The sequence below is a fragment of the Protopterus annectens genome, chromosome 10.part0 (assembly GCF_019279795.1).
Source record: "Protopterus annectens isolate FY-2018-M chromosome 10.part0, PAN1.0, whole genome shotgun sequence".
NCBI lineage: Eukaryota > Metazoa > Chordata > Ceratodontiformes > Protopteridae > Protopterus > Protopterus annectens.
Genome location: NC_056744.1, coordinates 1,676,836,281 through 1,676,860,884, shown reverse-complemented (window position 1 = coordinate 1,676,860,884; position 24,604 = coordinate 1,676,836,281). Strand labels below are relative to the sequence as shown.

The window sequence follows — 24,604 nt, the reverse complement described above, 5'->3', positions numbered from 1 at the left end:
AAAGTGTTTTTTACCTGTACAGCCATGATGACAGCAACTTTGCAGTCTTCCGTTATAGAGATGTGCTCTTTCATGGGTGAGAGGGGGGTAAAGTTAGCACTGATCCTATCTGCCAGGATGTTGGCAATATCAGTTGGGTCTGTATATTTAGTGACATTGAGCTGTAACTCAGAGCAGATCTGAGTGTTGCCATGACATTGACCTGTCTGTTCCACAGAGATCTCCTGAGTAGACAGTATGCAACAGAGTACAGATTGAGTTAAATTCAGTCTTGTTGCATGGGGCAACTGTTTGAGGCCAGTAATCCTCTTGTTGAGGTACTTCAGTGATCTTTCCAGCTGCTGCAGGTGCCTAGTCAGATTCATCGCAAGTGTGTTGTGGTACTCTCTGACGGGTCTGATGACTGATGAGTAGAGGGAACCTCCTTTGACCTACATGCAAAGACCTTGGCAGTTTGTGGGAACACATAGCATGATTGTCTGACCACTTTGTGAATGTGTTTCTGGAAGTAGAGATGATTATCCACATTTGTCCATAGATTCCTTATTATCACCTCCATATTTAGGGTGTTGGCACCTATGTGGTATTTGTATGACTGTAGCTCGAGGCCATAATTTTGACACCACATCTGTCTGACTGAGACCCTTTTTAACGATGTCTCTGTTGTCCCAAACATCGATTATGACAACATTTTTGCAGTCATCCACAAACTTTGCTAAACATAGCCCTCGTGTGTTTGACTGTATTTCTGAAAAGTATACACCAGACAGGAGGGGTCCCAGGACTGAGCCATGGGGGACAGCAGTTGTTACCAGCTTGAACAGGAGACCACAATTCTTCCCTTGTGTGATCTATCTGTGACCCAGTTGGCAATCCATCAGATGACATACATATTTATGCACAGGTTGTTGATTTTGTGGATACATGTGTCTGGGATGTTGGAAAAGGGCTTTTCAAGGTCTATGTGGGATGTGTGTAACTCATTTCATTGATGTATGTCCTGGGTGACTGCCTTGAAAACAGTCTAGCAGGTTTGGGAACCATGAGCTGCCCCTGACCAAACCAAAATTGGTAGGGTTGTGTGTTTGTAGGCTCCCAATAGCTCTGTTTATGAGTTCCATCATGATGGACTCCATAACCTTGCAGATCAGGCCTAATAGGCTTATAAGGCAATAGTTCCCATGGTCTGTTGTGCACCAACACTTTTGGAGTGTGCCAAACGTTGCTGTAACACATTCAACAGTTTCATATCCTGTACAGAGGTGAGGCTCAACAGACTGTTCAGGTGCAAGGTCTGTTTGTTCTGGAGTTCACTTATGACACAGCAAGGGAAACAATGTAATCCCATAGATGCCGTGTTTTCAGGTTTGGAAGGAGCTGTTTACCCATTCTATATGTGATATCTGTGCTTTCACAATCTCCAGGTATGATGATAGGGCATTTTGTCAGTGAGAGGGGGGTATGTATGTATGAGCCTGTCTGACAGGATGTTGGCAATGTCAGTCGTTTACAGTTTGCACTGACTCAGGACATATATGAGTGTACATTGCTATTTATGACATAGAGGAAGGAAGCGCCATGGTTCTCTATGGACTGCTTCACAGATTATTTTGCCGGAACATGGATTGGATAATGTTTGGAGTGCACATTGTTTATTCATGATACTGATTGCAGGTTTATCGATCTTCTTTGCTTTTTCACTTTCTGTGAACAACTTAAGTACTTGTGGTACATAGTTTGATTATGACAGGGTTCCAATATATTATATGTGTCTGTTTTCATATAACTGTATGCACAAGGCAGGATTGGTGAATAGTGACAGGTTCCTGGGGTAAAACATATGCAACTGCCAGATATGTGTGGCCCACTGCTGTACTCAGACATGGCCTAAGTGTGTGAGCATGCCCAGTATGACCTTTCAGCATGTTGTTGCCTGACATTTGCTTTGTTTATTTAAGTGTGTGAGCATGCCCAGTATGACCTTTCAGTATGTTGCTGACTGAAATTTGCTAAATTTGTTTGTGTGTGAGCATGCCCAGTATGGACATATATACTATATGTGTGTGAAAAATCAAGCTGGTTTTTACTTCAGGGCTCACCTTTGTGTTGTACATCGACAGAAAGCACACTGTGCCTGCAGGGCTTCCATGAGTCACTTTGCATAGACTTATCAACATTTCTACATACAGGGGGTACAGCTATTATTTGTACATTTCTACCCTGGGGGCACACCTGATTGTTACTGTGGGTGTACATAGGATGAAGGGTTCACCTGACACTTATACACATTTGCTAGGCCTCCACTGCTATATCAGGTACTCCATTTCAGTCTCTACTGTTGCCTATCGTACTGGCTTTAGGCATACTACTGTACTACAGATCTTAGCTTCCAATTTCACATATATTAGTTTGTGACTTCATAGCCTACCCAACCCACATCACACTGCCTGGCCTGCTGTTATCTGTCTGCATAGGCCTGAGGGGAAGTTCAGAGGGCATGATACAGCATTTGTTTGTGTTTGCGTTAGTCTACAATTGTCCTGCTGTGTCTGTGCCAGTTAAATGTTGTCATGGCTTAGTGGTTCAGTACTGTGGCTATAGTGCACAGTATCCTGAGTTCGAGCCATGGCACTGCTTTTTATTTTCCTGCTGGGCAGACCTGACTGGTTAAGGAACAGTAAAGCAGGTGTGAGCGTGTTTACCCGACTTTGCTCAACTTTGCCTGACTTTGCCCAACATTGCCCAACTTTGCCCGACGTTGCGATAGTTTGTGCGGTGCGCAGCTCCACACAATTGTGCTTAAATATGCTAAATAGTGGTAAAATGTGCTTAGCACTGCTTTATAGTGCTTAAAATAGGGCAATCTTGCCTCAGGTGGTGATGCAGGGCTGCCTATGTCAGATACACATAGTACACTCCCTATACATGTTTGAAAACAGGTAGTGTCAAGCTAGGCATCCCTTTTATTGTATGTGCGAGTCAGAGAGAGGTGTCATTTCCAGGGTTCCTACTGAGTCAGTGTAAGTGCTATGCGTTGCCTCTTTGCCAAGGCCAAGGCATACTGGGCACGCCTCTTTCTGCCTACTGGGGCAGGCTCAGGTTGTTCCTCCTTCGAGTCACGCTGTGCCTGTGCAGGCCTTGGTAATGGTGGGGGGCTGTTTGGTCCTTCCCCATGCTGTTCCTGCTGCAGCTGTTTTTGCAGGATCATATTGTGTAGCATGGCACATACCATGACAATTTGGGTACATGTAGTTGGTGAGTACTGCAAGGCTCCAACAGATGTGTCCAGGCACCGGAACCGTGACTTGAGCATCCCAAACACACACTCTATAATGTTTCTTGTTTGTGCGTGTGCCTCATTATGGAGTTCTTGTTCGGGTGTGTGTGTGCATTTCTGATGGGTGTCATCAGCCACAGCTCCAGTGCGTATCCAGCATCCCCCACTAGGTGACCGTCAGGGATGTCCCCATTGGCAAATCTCTGGTACAGCTGCGTCAGATGCCAGATGTGGGAATCGTGATAGCTTCCAGGGCAGCCAGCACACACATTCATTATTATGCCCTGGGCATTGCACACGACCTGGCAGTTGATGGAGAGGAAGCCCTTGCGGTTGATGTAGACCCTACCCCGCTCACCGGGTGGTGCTTTGATGTGTATGTGCATGCAGTCTATTGCACCCACTACCTCAGGGTATTCTGCTATTTGGTGTAAAAGACGCATATTGCTGGCCAATGCCTCACTGGAATTGGGGAATTATACATGCTCACCGACATGTGCTGACATGGCATCCAGGAACTGGTGCAGTACCCTGGATGCTGATGCCTGTGAAACCCCCATCATATCACCAGTTGGTCTCTGGAAGGTACCTCTAGCTAGTATTTGTAGGCCAACACATACCTTGGTATCCACTGGGATGGGTTCCCCACTGTTGGTTCTGTGTGTGAGGCGTGGCCGGCACAGGTCAACAATTTGCTGCAGGAGGCCTCTGTCCACTCTGTAGCGCTCCACTATCTCCAGCTCATGTATCCCCTGGTAGGTTACCCTCAGTCTGTACACTCTTCTCCGTCTCTTCACTGTGGGTTGCTCAGCAGCATTCACAACATCACCACCCTCAGCACCTTGCACATGTTGGTTTATGATAGCAATAGCAGCCCCTAACATTTTATCTGACTTAAGCTTTTTAAGTTTTCACTCTTTGTGTACTGCAGTGTTGCAGAGTTCTTGGGAGAAAATAGAGTAGATTGCTGTTTGCAGAGTTTAAAGTGCTGGGCTGGGCTGGGCTAGTCTACTGCCTGTGTAATTGGCTGATTCTGATATATTTCACCCCGCAGCTCTGCTAGTTCTCCTTGGTTAACTTCCTACTACTTCTTTTCCTTCCTTTTTCCCTTTCTGTTTCCACAAGGGGCAGCGCCACGCAAACAAGCGCACATGTGTGCACACATGCGCACATGCTGTGTGTCCGTTTGCAAGAAATTTCAGATATATCTACGGCATACACCTTTGGTTTCTTGTTTTCAGCTAGGACAACTGTAAACACGTCTCTTGCAATCCTGAGCAAGCACAAGTCACTGTGCTCCAATCAGCTTACAGTCTTTCAGACATCCCCCTCATGATGTCACCTATCTTCTACTCTACTACTCCCCTACTCCTACACTTACACTCTAGGGACATGGCTCACATGCTGGGGAAAATTGGGATTCACTATCCTTATCCTCATTTGCATAGGGTTGCCTACTAATGCTTGGTTACATCTCTCACACTGAGTCCTCCCCCCCCCCCCTTAGCAACCACTACTCAGTTGCCATGTTGTTTCAGCCTGCCATTCACCTGCATGGCAGAACAAGCTTTTTAGTGAAAATGCCCATTTGTGGCTATTTTTCACTTTTTTCATTTTATTTAAAGTGCAGCACTACGCTTAAACATCGGCGATCGGGGGAAAAATGGATTTTAAGGATTTACATTTGCAAATGCCAATGGCCTTATATTTGGCCATTGGCATGCTTCCTCAACTAGATGCATCCTTTATTTGGTGTTGTCATAGCTCCGTTTAGCTGTTTGCAGAACGGTACTCCGTTACCAACGGAGTACATTTCTGCAAATAACACTACTCTTCCACGGACAGATTAGTGTTTCCTGGATCACAAATTTACCTCATTTGCATAGCTTTCAGCAGCAAATGAGGTAATTTGCATACCATAACACTGTCCGTGCAAGAGTAGCTTTAGAAGCTCTCATGCACGCCCCTGCTGGCTGTTGCTGGATCGCTCGGCAGACATATTGCCTGTCTGCCATCTTAGACTACTCTTAGACTCCATGCAAGCATTCGTGAATCCGGCCCTATATGTTTGTTGTGTGTCTTATAAATTAATTGTTTTTGCTGCTTTCTGCTTCACATTGTAACAAGAAGTACACTTCAATGCCCCTTTTGGATTGAGTACAACACCCCTTTTGGAATGTACCTCACAAAACATCTGCAACAGCTAGAAAGGCCACAAAAATACCTCACAAAGAGGATTATGGGACTCAAATAGATGCCCTACGCTGACTGTCTCAAAAAACTCCAGCTTTACTCCATCGCATATCGCCTACTCAGAGGCGATCTCTGCCTAACATATAAAGCTATGTCAAACCCAGAGCTGTTGGACATGCTCCACTTAAAGAAATCCCAATACCGTCCAGGCTACACGCTGTAGGGACCTAAACCTTGTCACCACAATAAACAGAACATGCTGGAGGGATAGATTCCTGTCCCAGAGACTTCCCATAATCTGGAACAAGCTACCTATCTATATCAAAGAAAGCTCCTCATTAGCACTCTTCAAGAAAAATTTTGATGAGCAGATGGGAAATAGGAAATTCACTTCGGGGATCACTTCTGTGGCTCTGCTCAACAGGGGCACACAAAAATAACCTACTTGGGTGGCGAAAGCCAGGGAACCTTGTTGGCTAGGCTTACACAGGCCCTTGGAACGATAGCCTGGTACCTACCTATGAAACTATGAACTAGGAAAGTGTGGAATAGCCAGAGTATGACAGAAATGTGCACTACTGGAAATAATGAAGTCTTAAAAAAAGCAACAGCTTTTAAAGAAAGTGTGCATCATGGAGATAAAATCCTGATTTTATGGGTAGAAGCAGTCTTTGTGTGACATAAAGAAATCATTATTCATAGAAGGGATTGTGGATACTTGAAACAGCTCTAACTGGGTAGGCATGGAGTGGAGAAAGTGTTAGAAGATGTATGTCATACATAAATGAGACTTAAGGGTACAGAACGAGGTAGGGTGTTTGGTTTTAGAATGTGTGGCTTAACCCATTGGGTAAGGAAATGGGTTACATGGAGTTTGTAGGATCCTTCCCACTGCCTAGTACTGTTTCTGAATAGGACTGTACTTCATAGGGGAACTATATTTGCAAGTTTCTCAATATTTGCCCTCCCTTTATTTTAGTTACATGAAAGAAGCCAATTCTTTTTTCAGATGTTATACATTCAGTGTCCTTTTAAATATGATTAATGTGTCTGTTCACTCTGTACATACAGTTCATAAAACACATTGTATTTGTCATAGTAGCCCCTGCACCAGTGGGTCTTAAAATACACAGCAGAGTTTGTATGTCTTTCCCTCTTGATGCAGGTGTAGCTGTTACTTTGGTGTTTTTCATCCCATATATATAACGTCATCATAGTACGTTTACGTCCAACAGTCTTGTTTTGTGCGACTTAATAATGCTTTGTCTTTATTTTACTATTTTTTAATATACAGGACAAAATGAAAGCAGCTTTAATATCTCTAGACTCCAAACTGAAAGATTTAAAATATATACAAAACCATCAGGAGAAAAAAATCACAGCCGTACAAGTAAGTAAGGTGTGACTGATTAATTCTTTGTGTTTAGAACATTAGTATCTAATCAGATATGCACAGTCTGTCTCTTGTGCCTTTTATGGTATATTTCATGTTATTTTAAACCTAATTTAATGGCACATATAACGGTGAAGATAAAGGGAATGGTTGTATTCTCTTATTGATTCAGGCGGGTATATTGTTGACAAGTCTGACACATCTCCGAGGCACTTTTTATGTTTAACACATTTCTCATTTGTGTGTCCCTGATTTTTACAAGGTATTATTTTTAGTTAATGAAGGAAGAATTTCTCTGTTAAAAAGCATTTCTGTTACCTGTGGTTTGCTACTTAATGTTAAAGAAAATGGTGGTAATTTTTTAAACTGGGTAGTTGCATATATGTGTGTTTCAGTTCAACGATCAAATTTAATGGTGCAATATATTGTACTTTCCCTTCTGAACAGAATACAGTCCCCTTTACTAGGAAATAAAGACACAATATTTTAGGTGATACAAATCTATTTTTCAACCACTTAACTTAGCACAAAATTTCTGCATCAGAGAAGTATGTATTGCAAATGTAAAAATCCTTCTATTTCATATATATATTTCTATCCCCATTGAACCACACAAACTGTTCTGCATTGTAGATTTATCTCCTGCTCCGTAGACCCGCATGAGCTGTTCTGTAATGTACATCTTGTCATGAAACCATAAAAATATACAAGGAATTTGGCATCATGGATTTGCTCACCAGCCCCACAGACCAATAAAATGCCCATTAAAAACACTCAGCTAATTGTGTCACTGATGTAAATAATCAAATCCTTCAAACTTGCATAAGTATTTAACATTTTTATACCACAAGTCTATTCCCCACACCATGGGCAGAGACAAGCCATTGATATAGAGAATGAGGCACAGCCCCAATAACCTCTATGAGATATTTTAAGTGTTTCTATGCCCATAACTTAGGATGATAAATAAACAGAATCTGCTCTGGATCTATTGTTTCCTAACCCTGCAGATGTTTTAATGACTGGTTTGAAAATGTAGCCGAGTGAACAGCGCTTTTCCAAACAGTTACTGTGGTGTACCATTCAAGTGTGAGTAATCTAACCTGTGTGACTAATAGGTGTTACATAGACTAAGCTGGTTTGTGTTACATCCACAGTTTTTAATACTGTATAAAGAATTAGAGTGTGTAATGTTAACCTTATATCCCCAAACTCACTGACTTGTCTTAACCAAACAGTGTATACAATTTAAAAATGTAACAAAACACTAGAAGAAAATTTGTACATTTACAGACAATACAGTGTATACAGTGTAGAAAAAAAATACAAATACACTGTATTTTCTGTAAACATACACTTTTTCTTCTAGTGTTTTTTATTTTTACATTTTTGCATTGTATACACTGGTTAAGACAAATACTGACAGAAAATTAGGAGAGGAAGATGTATTTATCTTTGTGACACTCAAGAGTTTGAGTAATGGGGATGAAAACTCATTTGTAATAAAGAAAAAATAAAACTAGCCTATGAGTGGAGGTTTTTTTTAATTTGCATCTGAAAATTAAGCTTGAAAGCCTTGCTTTCGGTGGTACTTCTAACTGTATCTCCATCCTGCACTATTTATCTGTGGTGTGATGCTAGCAATCTGTGATAAGTCATATTTAAATGTCAATGTTTAAGTGACATACTTTTCTTAATGGCTTTGTTGTTGGAATAAGTGACCTAACTTAAATACTGGGCCCCTTCTAGCCACATGATGTAGCAGATGATGAGATATGCATAGCAGGGAAAGGTGAACAGAAAATAAGTTCATGCAAAAAATATATATTTTTTAAATTGTGCTTTTTCTGTATGTGGCATGTTTTGTGCTGGATTACAGGGAAGGAAAATCACTTTTTGGAAAGAAAAAATAGACATTTGAGTGGAGAACTCCTTAACGTATGCAACTATCACTCTGAAGTGACTCCTGGTCTATTTTGGGGAGTTATCTTTGTACTGGGTATTCTTTCCTAATTTCTGTAGAGAGGAGAGCATCTTAGGTTGGTTGTTCATCCCACCTGCCACCCATACTGCTGGGCTTAGTCTTGATCCCAGACCGAGGTCACTAGTATTCCAGAGAGAAGCCTTTGCTCTGTGTCAGTGTGGGATGATACTTGTTTATTCTGTTTTGTAAGGAAAATGCACGTATTAAGCTGAAACTGTAATGTAGAGCTGCTCATGTAACTATTTGTGTATTCATTGTTTCCAGGAAGATGCATTTAATTTGGAAGTGTATATTAGACAGGAATTTGCAAAATTGCATCAGTTTCTCCGAAACAAGGAACAGAAACTCATCCAGCAACTGGAGGAGGAGGAAGACGAAGAAGAAGCAGCAAACTTTCTGAAAGAAGCTGAAGAAAGTCTTCTAAGTGTTAAACATGGTGCTATTTCCTTCCCTGTGGCAGTGTCTGGTGGTAACATGGAATTCAGTAATACAGTAACAGAATTGGAGACTGTAAAAGAAATGGTAGAAACATTTGAATCCATTAAAAAAGATGTTATGGCCACACAGAAGTCAGGTGACAGTAATTTGGAGATCAGGCAACAGGACTCTTTTAATATACTAACAGTAAGTATGTTTTTCATTTTTTTTTTAATTAGAATGACTTGTGGCAGGTGAGATGAAGAAACAGCATTATGTTTCCTTGTATATTGCATTTATGGACTGGCAGAATTAATGTGTGTGGATACTCAGGAAAATAGTTCCAGTACAGAATGCTTACACTAGTACAAAACTACAAAATGCTAAATATTACCAAACTTTGAAAACATGTAGGACAATAGTGATAGAGATCTACATAGGATGTTAAATTAATGTTCCAATAATACATAAGACTTAACACTCACTAGTAACTAATCACTGGGACTATACTGACCTGCATTTCGAAATATTCTCTGTCCCTATATTTGCTGATATGGAATAATTTCACCGTGGATTTCAAGATGGAATGCACCTTGGAGATTGTAAACAAAAGTATGAATGTACTGGGTGCATTTAAGGGGGTTCAAACTCCAGAAAGCAGGGTGTATTTACTGTTAAAACACCTCAAAGAGGACAGGTATTCCCTTAAAGAGTTTATAGTCTTTTTGTTGTCTCTTAAATGCTGTGTGAATTTTTTCCAGGCCTTCAATGTGGTGATGGAGAAATTGAGTCAAACTGATAATTCTTAGAGTGGTAGGTATTTGTTTCAGGTCTGGCAATATCATTAAAAGGATTAAACCATTAATTATTTTAGTGAATGGTGCATTGGCATTTGTCAGGGTTGTGCAGAACAGAGTGTGTTACTTTGAGCAGAGAATTTTGTTTCAAGTTCAAGCCAGTTATTAGTCGCCAGACATAAATAGGGGACATGCTGTAGGAGAGTGGTCAGACATGAAATGGGAGACCTTGTGATAAACACACTTAAGTTTAATCTGTAAGGGAGGAGCTTAGGTTGATAAAAATGGATTAACAGTATAATACAGTTAGGAGGCAGAAAGAGAGACAGGGGGTAGGTTTGATTGTTTGTGATGCACTACAAGGAAACTACTTTTTGGCTGAATGTTTGTATAGTCAGTTAATGCTGGGGTCAGATTTGAACTGGGGGCATAGTGAGCTCTAGGAATTTGAATTTATGAGTTATATGAAATTTGGGGAACTGTGGCATTTTTGAGGGGGAAAAGTTGGATGGCATTATCTTGTTTTTTTCTTTGTGTGTATGTGTTTTGTGTTAGGCCAGAGTTGAGAATACAGTTTTGAATTGAGGTGACTGCGTTACAGAGTGAGTTTCTTTTATTATATTTTTATTTAATATTATAATTACATGTTATTTAGTTACTGGTTGTGAAAAGAAGGTAGTTTCATCTTTGCATTTTAATTACCTTAGCTGGATAATAAAATGTGGGTATATCATTGACAAATATAATAAATAAGTACAAGTGATCCATGGACACAGCATTGGGGTACATCTAGCATGTAGGGTGGGGCTGAGTCCTGGTTATAACATTTGGCTTCCTGGTTGTATTCAAGGAGCTAACTGAACCAGCTTAGTGTTGATAAATTAAGGCTAAGATAATAAGAAATAATTCTATGTCACCCAACCTGCAAGCAAGGGTATGGCATCCGTGTTCAAGGAAGTAATAGTATGACTCTGCTCAGCCCTTATCAGACCAGTCAATGAATACAGTACCCCCTTTGGCATGTACCTGGCCAAGTACTTGCAATAGTTAGAATGCCATTGAAGGTTCCTCACCAGGAGAATCCAAGGTATCAGTACCTTGTACTGCACAGATTGCCTTAAGGTCATATTATGGAATAAGCTCCCCATCTACATGAAGCAGATTTCATCCATGACACTGTCTACAGGAAACCTTGAGCTCTGGATGGGAAATTGCAAATTCGGCCTCCCTCCCAGCTGAGTCCCGTGTCTCTAATGGACAGAGATCGACAATAAGTAAATTAATACCCAACTAACATACCCTTCCCACACGTAACCATTAGTTTTCTCTTTATTAATATACCCCACCGGGTCCGCTATGTAATACCGAAATACTGAAATTCCGAATTTCAGTATTTCGAAATTACATAGCCAAAAATACTACTACAATATGAAATCCCAAAACCCCATAACTGCAAAATTTAAAATCCCGAACGTACTCTACACATACAGCACACGCATACACATATAAACAACTTCCCCCCACAATCAAATATATAATCCTACACTACCCATACTTAAATATTCTAACTCCAAGATCGCACAAACAGACACACAAAGGAAACTCACACCCACACCTTTTACAGTCCCTCATACACACACACCAGTCACAACACACGCTTACACACATTAAAGCCCCTAACCAACACACTTACACATACATACTTACCTAAACTTCCACCCAGCCATTCACACACCGCACCACCAGAAGCGCGCATTCAACATCCCCGAGCTTCGGGATTTTGAATTTCGTGCTTCTGTGGGTTTTCGGAATTTTGTGTTTTCAGCTATGTGATTTCGAAATACTGAAATTTGGGATTTCAGTATTTCGGGATTACATAGTGGACCCACCCCACCATATAGGCATCCAGGAAACTCTGGAACAAAACTAGGTTGGGTTGCACAGCTAAGTTGTTAGTCTAATATGAACCTACAAACTATGTGAAGGGGTAAGTTCTTTATTTTTGCCAGGTGGCATCATGTCTTTCTATTATTTTTAAAATAGGTGGAGTAATCCAAGCTATTTTTTTTTCATCATTTTGGTTCTGTTGGGTGTTAAGCTGTTTAAAATGTTGAGAAAGAGTTGTTCAAGTATCATACAACAGATTCTAGGTTAAGATCCAAAGAGAGAGAGAGAGAGAGAGAGAGGCCCCTATTTAACAGATTTAAGCACTGAGTTAAAGGGGGTGATAGCATTGAAGTTGTGGGTATTTTTGACAACATGTGTACTTGTGGTAATATCAGCTTTTGTACTGTTTGTCACATACAGATAGTGGTAAAAGAATCCCAGTGGAAAATAAATTGCCATCATTGCAATACTGTATTTTCCTGAAGTGTTTTCAGTTCTAGTAATAGTTTATGTAATTTCTGAGGGGCTGTAAGGATGGCTTTGTGGACTGATTTAGTTATAACATGCTTAGAACCTGTTTGCTATCAAGAAGTGTCAGTTATTTGTTACACTGCATATTATCTAGGAGGTGGTTTATTCTGTTTGTTGGTGCTTTGTGGAATATATTTACAACTCGTGACTCAGTCTTTAGCTGGACTGAGATTGGGTAAAATAAAGATGGAGTCAATGGGAGTGTTATTGGTTGGATGATCAGAGAAAGAGTTTATCCTTGACTGTTGAAGGCATTCTGTTTGTGGCTGTGTGTGAACTATCAGACCTAATTATGTTACAGTGGAATGATTTCTGAATCCCATATGTGAGGTTTTAGCAAAGTTTCTTAAATCTGAGGTATTTCAGGATTGTACAGGGCTGTTTAAGCATGGATCTGGGCATTTTTTTACAGATAATGGTTGAGCTAAAGTGGAATTTTGAGGAACTGCTTATAGCACCAGTCTATGTGTAATGAAGAATTTAGCTGGGTACTTGTATTATTGGACCGGGTTTGTGATAAGTATGCCTTGACAAGTAATAGTGAGTGTTTTATGTCTCAAAGTGGTGGAAACATTGGAAACAATTTTATTTGCCAGCTGGTTTGATTTTAAATAACACTTATTTAGAAAATGAGATTTCGGTTGACTGACTGTTTTTATTATGGAGATAGAGTTGTAGTGAGATTAGTTATTGCATTCATTTGTGAAGTTATGAAAGAGATAACGGGGTGTATGGTTTGTGTAAAAAAATTGCTTTGGTAAGTATTGACTGTAAAATGTATACAAATAAGGTGTGTGCGTGTGTGCGCGTGTGTGTGTGTGTGTGTGTGTGTGTGTGTGTGTGTGTGTGTGTGTGTGTGTGTGTGTGTGTGTGTGTGTGTGTGTGTGTGTGTGTGTGTGTGTGTGTGTGTGTGTGTGTGTGTGTGTGTGTGTGTGTGTGTGTGTATGCACACGTGTGACTTTGAGAGAGTGGTAGAGGTTGTAAATTGAGCGATGGTTAGGCATAGTCCACCCATGCATGCTTAGAATATCCACCATCAACCCACTGAATGTCCACCACCATCGACAGACTTTAGTAGGCAATTATTGAATGAAAGTAGATGGCCTTCCACATCTCTCTCGCACAGACACAGACATGTACAATGCATGCACACCTAAGGACATTTTATATTTGACAGTTCACTTACTGAATGCCTTTACAAGGTAGGGGATACTGAAACTCCTGGAGTTAACTCATGCAGGCATAAGAAGGACATGCAGACTCTGCAAACAGGTCAGTGACCCCAGCCAAAAACTGAACCAGAGACCATCTTACTGAGAGGTGACAATGCCACTAACTTGCATCACTGTGCTACCCAGTTAGTATTAAGAGATGTCTGAGCATGTTGTTGCAGTGTTTTGAATTTGTACATAATAATAAACATCTTTTTAGGTGTATGGATTGAGCAAAGTGAAGTTTGAGTTAATGTCACTATATGCCATTGGCAATAATGCTGAAATATGTTTTTTGTTGGTATTAAGAATGGCCATGTTGATGAATTTCATGTCATTATAGTTAGTTTTTAGGTAAATTAAAACAACAGTTACAGTTTTTCTATACTTTCGCGTATTTGTTATCTTATTTTTGGCGTGTTTGTAGAATTCTTGTGCAGAGGAGAGGAGAGGAGATGTCTGGGTAGTATTAATAAGCATTTTGTGGATATTTTCCGTTTTTTTACTAGTTGGTGCAACTGTAGGGTTTGCATATTTAAGTTTTGGATGTGTGGGGTCCTTGTCCCTTATGTAGGAGGTGCAGGGAGTGTATTTCCCTTATTAGGGACTGTAGTTCACTGCTTTCTTTCGGTCTTATTCCGACCATTTTTTGATTGTGCATTTAATGTGTTTTTGTATTATTCTTTAATGATTTATATAATATGATACATGGTTGCAGCATGTTTGTGCAACTGCACTGCAATTGACTAACAGTCGCATTTAATGAAAAACCTTGCAAAAACTGTGACAAGCAAAAGGAGCTGGAAGCATCCTCCTGGAAAATTCATGTTAAAGACCATTCCCCTAGGATCTCTGTATTATGTTTCATTGGTATGCGATCTGTCTTGTATAAGCCTATTACAAACAAGTCTGTGATTAAATAAAATACAGTTGAATATATTCTTATACAGCTGTGTGAATATATATATATATATATATATATATATATATATATATATATATATATATATATACACACACACATGTGCACATGTGTGTAGTGAGCATACATTCTGTCAGTTACATTATTTAAGCATGCCATATACTTGCATAAGATATTTTATTCCCATTCAAAACACTTCTTGATAAATCCATCTCTTTTAGTCTGTAATATCCAGATTAACTTTGATTGTACAGGTAGCTGTCTGGTTTCCTAACTGAACATTCATACCTAGGACATTTTAAAAGAACAACTTTTGGTAAAATTCTTATTGCTCTACAACTTTACTTGTATCACAGTCCATATACTTTTTACTTTCCTCCAACAGTTCTCCCTCTGTAAATTTGGTTTGCTCCATTTCCATGAATTTTGGTAGTGTCTTGCCTGAATGCCTGCAGTTCCTCATGCACAGCTTTCTGTCTTCCCTACAAACAACACAGGATCTTTGTTCAGCTGGTAAAATGAAAGTCCCAGCTTGGAATGAAACATGTTTTTTTTACTGTATCTTTGTTTTATGAGCCATTTAATGCCTCAAAGTAATTCTAAATGCTTCTTAAACAATTTTAATATGTTTTCCACAAAGTGGTCGGTGATATCAATGTGATCTTGTTTTCCTTCCTCATTCCATAGGTTCATAGGTTAGAACTTGGCTAGCTGACCTTGTGGGCCATTTTAAGCCTAGCCAATTACCTCATGTGAGAGCAAACCTTGAACTTTGGGTTTGTAAGGTAAACTCCTTAACCATTATGTCAACCTCTCCTCAGAATCCATTTCTTTTCACCTTGTTAAGGAACCAAATAACTTTCACCCGAGACAGTTCAGCAGAAAAATAATAGTCTCCTTTATTACAAAGAAAGGCACGTACGTAGGACATCAGACAATCAGAAACCTGCCTCCACGGGTTGCAAAAATCAATGCTTCTGCTTTTTTCTTGATTGGAAACAATATTGTGGTAGTAATTATAAGACTGCCATGACCATTTCAAAATGAACACTACAGCATTAATTCTGCTCACTAAGAACTTAAGAATAATTGTTTACCACATTCTTTAAAACATATATAATATAACAATAACCTTCACCTGGGTGTGGCTAATGCTGGATTTACCCACGGTTGGTGTGATTTGGTCATGAGGGCGAAGCCCGAGTGGCCAAACAAAGACAACCATGGGTAAATCCAGCATTACCCACATCCAGAAGTGGGTTATTGCTATTATACAATGACATTATTTAAGAAAAAAAATAATTACATTTCTTAAATAATGGCATTATATAATGCCTCCTTGCTGCCCTTCTGCAGCTGTCTGGTATTCTGCAGCTATTCTGATGTACTGCGCATGCGTATGCTTACGCAGTACATCAGCGCTTTGGGTGGAAGTAACGAAGAAAGCAAGATCTCCGTTGCTTTTTACAAACTGTCTCGCTATGTTAAACCCATTTAACATAGCGAGACAGCTTTAAAAAAAGCAACAGAGAAACCAAGATCTCCGTTGCTTTTTACAAAGTGTCTCACTATGTTAAAGGAGTTTAACATAGCGAGACAGCTTTAAAAAAAGCAACGGGGAATCTCTGTTGCTTTTTTTAAAGCTGTCTCGCTATGTTAAACCCATTTAACATAGCGAGGCACCTTTAAAAAAAGCAACGGAACTAGGAAGATCTCCATTACTTTTTTTAAAGCTGTCTCGCTATGTTAAACTCATTTAACATAGCGAGACAGTGTGTAAAAAGCAATGGAGATCTTGCGTTCTCTGTTGCTGTAAAAAAAAAGACTTATACTAATGGAAAAAGTCCGGGCAACCAGACCTTTTTCCATTAGTATAACTCTGATTTGCAACATGCACGCTGACCGATCAGCATGCACGTTTTGGAATATTAATGGGGGGTTCATTGTATAATAGAACTTTCTACACAGAACAAATCTTATACTTTTCTGACCTTGGCAGCGTTTGACAAAAGCCTTCTCTTCAGAACAAATCTTCTTTTCTAACCCTGTCAGCACTTTCTAATATTAGACAAGGAGCAAGCTAACAGATGCACACTGAAGGATACTCTGAATATTTCATTTTTGCTGTGAAAGCATATTAGAAATGAAATGCACACACTACTATTTTATTTTCCCTCCTTTGTACTCCTCTTCCTTCACAAGTGTTGGCATATTCTCATGCCATTAAATGGCAGTAGTGTGCCACTGTCATCTTATCCCACTTCTTTAACAGGACTTCTGCCTTTTTCTTTGCTTGACCTTCATTCATGTGTCTCTCACAGTCTTTTTACACCTTCTCTGGCTACAGCAGTATACCTGCTGAGCAAACTATCTAAATTTCAGGCTTTTGTCAAGGTATCCTTTTGTAGTCATAAAACAATTGACAGACTCTCTTTCACACATTTCCTGAGGTGTCAAAGCTGCAATGCAAGACCCTTGCTATGTCATGTGAGTGACAGCTGCAACTGGAAAGGAATGGACATTACAGTAATTCTAATCCTCAATGTGTATAGAAAGATTTGTGTTTTTTTTGTCTTAATATTGTAGACTTTAAAAAGTGCATTGTTAATTGCATAACTGTTTTTGTTTTATCAATTATGCAATTTTTTTTCTCTGTTATGATGCTGTACTCTTCTGTAATTCTGCAACATAAGATGTCCACCTTTCTACTCATCATCTTTGTTTTTTGTGCCGGAGTCCCAAATCTTCTGGAAGGGGGATGTTTCTTTATGCCTTTCCTCCCCTTCCCCTCATTCCAAAGCTCCTGCTCAAAATACAACAGGATACTCCCAAATCCTTGCCAGTGACTTCCTTTTGGCCCAGACAGCATTGTTTCCCTCCTCTTCCGCATTTAGCCAAGGACAATCATCACAAGTTATCTCAAAGGGTGGACCCACTCACAAAAGACAAAAAATCTCTCATTCATCCTCATCTGTCCACTTTTGATTCCATACAGACACCTTTTTTCTGAGGATGTGCTTGGGATCCTGCAGGAAACCAGGAAGCTCACTACTAGGAAATTCTACTTATCCAAATGGAATTCTGTTCGGTGCCTTTCTCATAACATGGGTCCACTTTCTGTGAATGTTCCTTTGGTTCTATCTTATCTGTGTGAATTGTTCAATGCTTGGCTGGCTTATTCTTCTGTTTAGGCCCACTTAGCTATTTCTGCTTGTCTGCCTTTATCACCTAATTTTATGTTCTAGATTTGAGGCTAAACAGTTTCTTAAAGGTGTCCTTCATGTTAAACCTCCCAGGAAGCCTGTCCCTCCTCCCTGGGATCTTAATTTTGTTCTAGAAAAATTGACCTAGGTGATAAGGTGCTACACATTTTGGATATGTATAGACAACTCAGATTTTATTTAGATAAGACTAAGACTTTTAATAAATCTGACCAGCTCGTCATTTCCTTTTATCCTAGATCATTACGTTTTGCTGTTTTCAAAAAAACTCTTTCTTCTTGGATTTCTAAAGCCATTACTTTTTGTTATACCTTACATGGCAAGAGCCCTTCTTCTGTTAAGGCTCATTCTACTAAAGCTGTGGCTTCTTCTGGTGCTTTTATCAAGGATTTGGATACTAACTCTATTCTTGAGGCAGCTGCCTGGACTTCTGTGCATACATTTACCAAGCATTACAAGTTGGATATGATATCCAGAGCCAGAGCTGGCTTTGCTAGAGCCATCTCCTGGGGTTCCTAGAGAACTATGCTGGTCTTTCCTCCTCCGTCTCTTCTTCCTGAGATTTTACACTCTCCCTATAGCAAGGAATACTACAACAGTGAAATGGAAAGAAATGGTACAGTTGTGTAAGTTCTTACTGTAATGATAGATGTCCTTCTCTTCACTGTTGCAATATTCACTTCTTCGCTCCTCCCCCTGGTTCTTTTCTTTTTGGGATGTACTGGTTACCTCTTTTTTCCCCATTGATTAGTGTTCCTACTGGAGTGTCATTTCTGAGGATGGTACATCTGGATGTCACCTTTATGCCCTATGCTTATATGCAGGGAGCATATGTGTGACATGCAGCATACCTTAAAGCAACCTAAAGGCTTTGGTTTACTGGCTAGATGTCAGGCCACCCTTGGCAGGGGATCCTTATTGTTAGAAATACTAGAACAGTGAAGAGTAGGACATCTACCATTAAGGTAAGATCTTGCACAACTGTTCTTTTTTTTCTGAGAACTGTCTGAATTGTTATTATAAAATACTGTGATGGGACTTTTATCCTCAGGCGTCAGCTGAAAAATGGCTTTTGCCCATTTGGACTTTCCCTATCAGCAAAAGACCAATTAATAAATTGTTCCTATCTGGAGGCATACTCTTAATTTTTTTGAAGATGTTAAATGTTTTGTGTATTTTTCCTATGCCAGTAGGGGATGGGGTGTTCTGAAAACATATTTAGTTTTTTGTTTGAAGGTTTTCAATAAAACAAAAAGTTTTGGAAAATATAACAGATTCAAATGGAGATGTGAAGAAACAATTTTATAAAAGATCAGCCTGCCAAACATTAGCGTATGCATGTAACACAAAAGTTGGAAATGTACATTCAAAATACCATCCTGTATAATAGGTGGGAACAATAGATTTTTAGCATAATGGCAAGTCTACCCATATTATCTTGGAATGTAAATGGCCTTACAGTTGTAGACAAAAAGGAAAGAGTATTGCATTGCATTAAGAAATGCATAGTGCAAATAACCATTCTGCAGAATACACATTTGGAAAGAAATGAGGATGTCAATTTGACAAAGAAAGGATTTCAGGATGGAAATTCAGATGAATATCAGGGACAAAGGAAATCAGGAGTAATAATACTAATTCCTAGAGGGGTTCCATTAGTATTAAAAGAAGAAGAACAACAAACAACAATAATGGTAATTTTGTAATAGTAAGGGGCTGTTGGCAAGGGAAGAGGATTACACTGGCATGTATTTATATTTCAGCAAAAGCTACTGTTATGGAGCTTAAAAATTTTGAGGATAAAAAAATCAGCTTTAAGCAGGGAATATTACTTATGGGTGGGGAGTGGAATTTGATTTGCAATAGAGAAGAAGCATCAGGTGGAACTATGATGGGAAAACATAACAATGAGGGTCGATTTCTGAAGAAATTTATAAAAATATATTTATGGAAGGTATGAATTCAGTAGTAGGAACTCTGAGAGAATTTAGATATTCCCCAAGGTACAATATTTGGGCTAGACTAGATAATTATATTTCACTGGAACATGTGCATTTAATTGAAAGATTAGATACACATCAATAACTATTTCAGATCATGTACTGATATAGACTAAGATAAAAGTGTAGCATAATGAGGTAAAAATGAGACACTGGCACTTCCCCACATACCTGTTAAAAAGAGAGGAATTTAAGGAATGAATACTGGAAATATTATGAAAGGCAGAAATATATTTACAATTATAGCTTGTTAGTGGGATGAAATGAAAAAGGGTAGAAATAAGAGCAAGAGATATGGTTAAGACGTAATAGGAAGTATTGTATAATAAGGGGAATCTCACAGAACAAGAAGAGGAGCAAATGCAGAGTGCTTAAAAGAAAATAAGGGAATATCTGGATAATATGTATGAGTTTAGAAAGATTGCTGTTAAGCAGCTGTTTTTTGATAATAACTCCAGAGCACAAAAACTTTTAGCATGACTTAAGCAACAGAAAGTAGAAAGGGTTGTCACCAAACTTAGGAGTCTGTAACAAGAAAATAATCAGAGGTCCTGTAGAGGTACAAGAGAGATTTTGGGAATGTTATAATACTTTGTATAAAGCAGAGACATGAAAATTTTGAAAGACCATAAATGGAAATATTTATGGAAAACTTAATTATGCCAAGGTTAGAGGCAGATGATGCTCTACAACTAACAGTTAGGATAGGAGATGAGTGGAAAATGGTGATGTATAATGAATCTTCAGAAAAGTCTCCAGGAACATGTTGTATTCCTGTGAAAGTATGAACGTTTGGAGGGAAGAAAGTGATAAAAGATATGGACGATTTTAACAGTATTTTAAAAGGAAGAGAAGTGCCAACATTTTGAAAGAAAACTGTGGTGGTTGTATTACCTAAAGATGGTAAAGGCCAATCAGATGCAGGTTCATATAGACCTATTTCAATTTTGAAACCATGTTTATAAAGTTGGAAAAATAATAAAAAAATAGTTGGTTCCAAAACAGCACACCACCATCTGCGAATTAAATATTTAATAATTACACACAGTATTTAGCGCTTTCATCTCATACCAAGTGAGACTTCATCAGAATACATTCATACAAAAGCCAAAAGCACTTAAAAAAACCTTGTCAGTTAAAAATGAAGGTCACATGACAACAGTAATCAATATTTAAAGATACCATTACAAAAAGCACATTTCTTCCTAAAATTATTACCTTTTTTTACTAAAAAATAATATTATCATATAATATGTATACAGCATAATATTACCAGCATAAATGTATATCCCACTAAATATACTCTGATATAAAATACATTATATTTAACTAGCCATTTCATATATTAAGGGTACAATGGATATACAATCATTTAAAAGCCTGGTGAAAACATAGCAACCAACTTATACTGCCATATAGTTTCCTTCTTTTTCAGACTATTTTTCCAGTCACCCCATCTTGGTTGTATTTTAACAATTTCTAGAATACTAAACATGAATTTATCAACATTTTGGCAAACTTACGAACATGTCTATATAGAGCATTATAAACTTTTTTTATTTTTGATATCATTTAGATGCTCATATATCCTGTTCTTCAAATGACGTTCTGTTTTGCCTACATAAAAATGTTGGCATGATGAACATATTGCCAAATATACTATTCTACTTGTCAAACAATTCCCTTTCTGGAATAGCACCTGACTACACAGTTTATTATTCAAGGAAATTATTTTTTCTTTATTAATATATGGGCATTGACTACACATTCCACAAGGGTGTGTACCTACAGATGTCATATCTATGGGATCTACCTTATTCTCGAATAACTTTAAAATTGGGTCCAGTAGTATTTACAAATCTTGGTGTGCCCCCATATATGCAAACCTGGTTCTCCTGGGATGGGAGACCAAGTATGTAATAGATGGCCCTTTCTGGCATAGGATAAAATGTTATGCAAGATTTTTGGATGATGTTTTTATCCTGTGGGATGGGCCAGAGGAAGAAATAGAGAAGTTTATGGCATATATGACCCAAACCAAATATTTACTTGAATTTATTTATAATTATAATAGAAAAGGAATTAATTATTTGGATACATATATTTCTCATGACAAAAGTGGATTTAAATCAGTGAGGTATCACTAAAGGGCAAGCTGTTAGAATAGCCCATATGACTTCACACCTGGAAGATGTGAAAGCAGAGTTTGATAAAATATCATACATGTTCCAGGAAAGAGGGTACCCCCAGGCCCTAATAAAAGAAGTTTTGGATGAGGTCTATGAAAAGTGGGGAGTTGTATATAAACCATTATCGAGTGAAGGATTGGTCACTAGTAAGGCTATGAGCTCTGGTCTTAAAAAGGAGGTTACATATGAAAAGGCTTGTGTGCTACAATATAATCATCTTTCAGATGAAATAAAGGGAGCATTTAGAGCTAAACGCAATATCTTTAGGATAAACCATGACATTGTAAATAGAGTGGGTAGCACACCAAGATTTGTAAATAGTACAGGACCCGATTTTAAATAAAAAAGGGAATTGTTTGACAAGTAGAATAGTATATTTGGCAATATGTTCATCATGCCAACGTTTTTATGTAGACAAAACTGAACGTCATTTGAAGAACAGCATATATGAGCATCTAAATGATATAAAAAATAAAAAAGTTTATAATGCTCTATATAGACATGTTCAAGTTTGCCAAAATGTTGATAAATTCATGTTTGGTATTCTAGAAATCGTTAAAATACAACCAAGAGGGGGTGACTGGAAAAATAGATTGAAAAAGAAGGAAACTGAATGGCAGTATACGTTGGCTGCTATGTTTCTACCAGGCTTAAATGATTTTCTATTCATTGCACCCTTACTACATGAAAGGGCTAATCAAATATAATGTATTTTGTATCAGAGTATATTTAGTGGATTATACATTTATGCTGGTAATATTATGATGTATACATCTTATATGATAATATTACTTTTTAGTAAAAGAAAGGTAATAATTTTAGGAAGAAATGTGATTTTTGTAATGGTGTCTTTAAATATTGATTACTGTTGTCATGTGACCTGCATTTTTAACTGACAAGGTTATTTAAATGCTTTTGTATGTATGTATTCTGATGAAGTCTCACTTGATATGAGATGAAAGGGCTAAATACTGTGCGTAATTATTAAATATTTAATTCACAGCTAGTGGTATGCTGTTTTGGAACCAACTACTTTTTAATATTTTTACAAGTTTAACAATGTTGTGAATTTCATGTTTATAAAGTGTTTATATGTATGCTAGCCTAAACAAATTTTAAAGGTGATGCCAGCATTGATAGATATGATCAGTGTGTTTTTGTGGAAGGGAGGCAAATATTTGACAACATTAATAGAACAATGGTGATTCAGAGGGAAGCAGAATGTAAGAAAATACTGCTGCTGTTGGTGAGGCTTGATGCAGACAAAGCATTCGACAGAGTAAGCTGGGATTTTAGGAGTAGGGCAATAGAAGCATTCACATGGCCTGTTACTATACGAGTGTATATGAAGGATTGGAGGCAAGAATTAAAGTGAGTGGGTTCCTGTCAGATAAGTTATATTTGAATAGAGGAACCAGGCAAGGTTATCTTCTTTTCCTTTTGTTATTTGCTGTATATGCTTGATATACTTTGATAATTGCTTATAATTGCTCAATATTTTTAATATGTCTAACTTTGTTACTTCCAGATTTCTGTGCCCCCCCCCCCAATCTATATATACCAACTCCAGGGCTGCACGACATTGGGGAGGGAGACAAATCCCTGTTATTTGCCTTGAATACTGGTTTTTGATCAAATGAAATTTCGATCAAATGGGTTTCAGTCAAATGGTCTTTCGCTCAGATGAAGTAGACCTATATATATATATATATATATATATATATATATATATATATATATATATATATATATATATATAAACAGACACACACACACACACACACACACACACACATATATATCTGTATTCTGCTCCATCTAGGGCAGTGCAGTGGTGTAGCAGTTAGCATTGTCACGTCATAGCAAGAGGTTCTCCGGTTCACTTCTTGGCTGTGGTGCCTTCTGTGCGGAGTCTGCATGTTCTCCCTGTGTTCACATGGGTTTCCTCCCACATTCTAAAGATATGCAGCAGGTGAATTGGACACTCTAGATTGTCCCTAGGTGTGAATGTGTGTGAGTGTGTGGTAAGAATGAACTACCATGGCTGGGCTAGCCACCCAATTATATAATCCTTGGCACTAGATGATTGTCACTATTGAAGTGGCACCCTAACCCCATGTACAAAAAATGGGAAAAGGGGTTGCGGATGAATGGATGGATTCTGTTCTATCCACGTTTTTAGCTGAAAGGATGATCTTGCATTCGGGTCCCCTAAGTAAAGAAAATAGGAAGGAGTAATAACTGTCGCTTCTGAAAAGCTACAGCTGTATTGTTGGTTGTGATAAAATAAAAGTTACAGTTCACTTTGTGTCCTTTTCAGGTCCCAGAATCCTTTGAAGATGTTGCTGTTGCTTTCTCAGATGAGGAGTGGAAAATGTTAAAAAAGCAGGATGAGGAGCTTCACAAGGAAGTGATGGTACAGAACTTTGAAAACATGGTTTCAGTAGGTAAGCGTGTTCTAGCTTATGAGGTAAGATATTTAGACTTACAATTGTAATGTCAAAGGAGAGCCTCACCCACAGACTCCAAAAATGTTTATTTCATCATGGTTTGGTGTTTTCTACATTTTGACACCACTCTTG

At 38.5% G+C, this 24,604-nt stretch overlaps 1 protein-coding gene across 1 annotated transcript in view; it reads left to right on the top strand.

Moving 5' to 3' along the window:
- The window catches only part of LOC122813889 (zinc finger protein 79-like), a 135,946-nt gene that overhangs the window by 36,863 nt on the left and 74,479 nt on the right, over positions 1-24,604 (top strand). Inside the window, exons 2-4 of the mRNA XM_044086431.1 lie at positions 6,765-6,860; positions 9,112-9,471; positions 24,343-24,469. Coding sequence (XP_043942366.1) covers positions 6,765-6,860; positions 9,112-9,471; positions 24,343-24,469 — 583 coding nt within the window. The remainder of the gene's footprint in view (positions 1-6,764; positions 6,861-9,111; positions 9,472-24,342; positions 24,470-24,604) is intronic.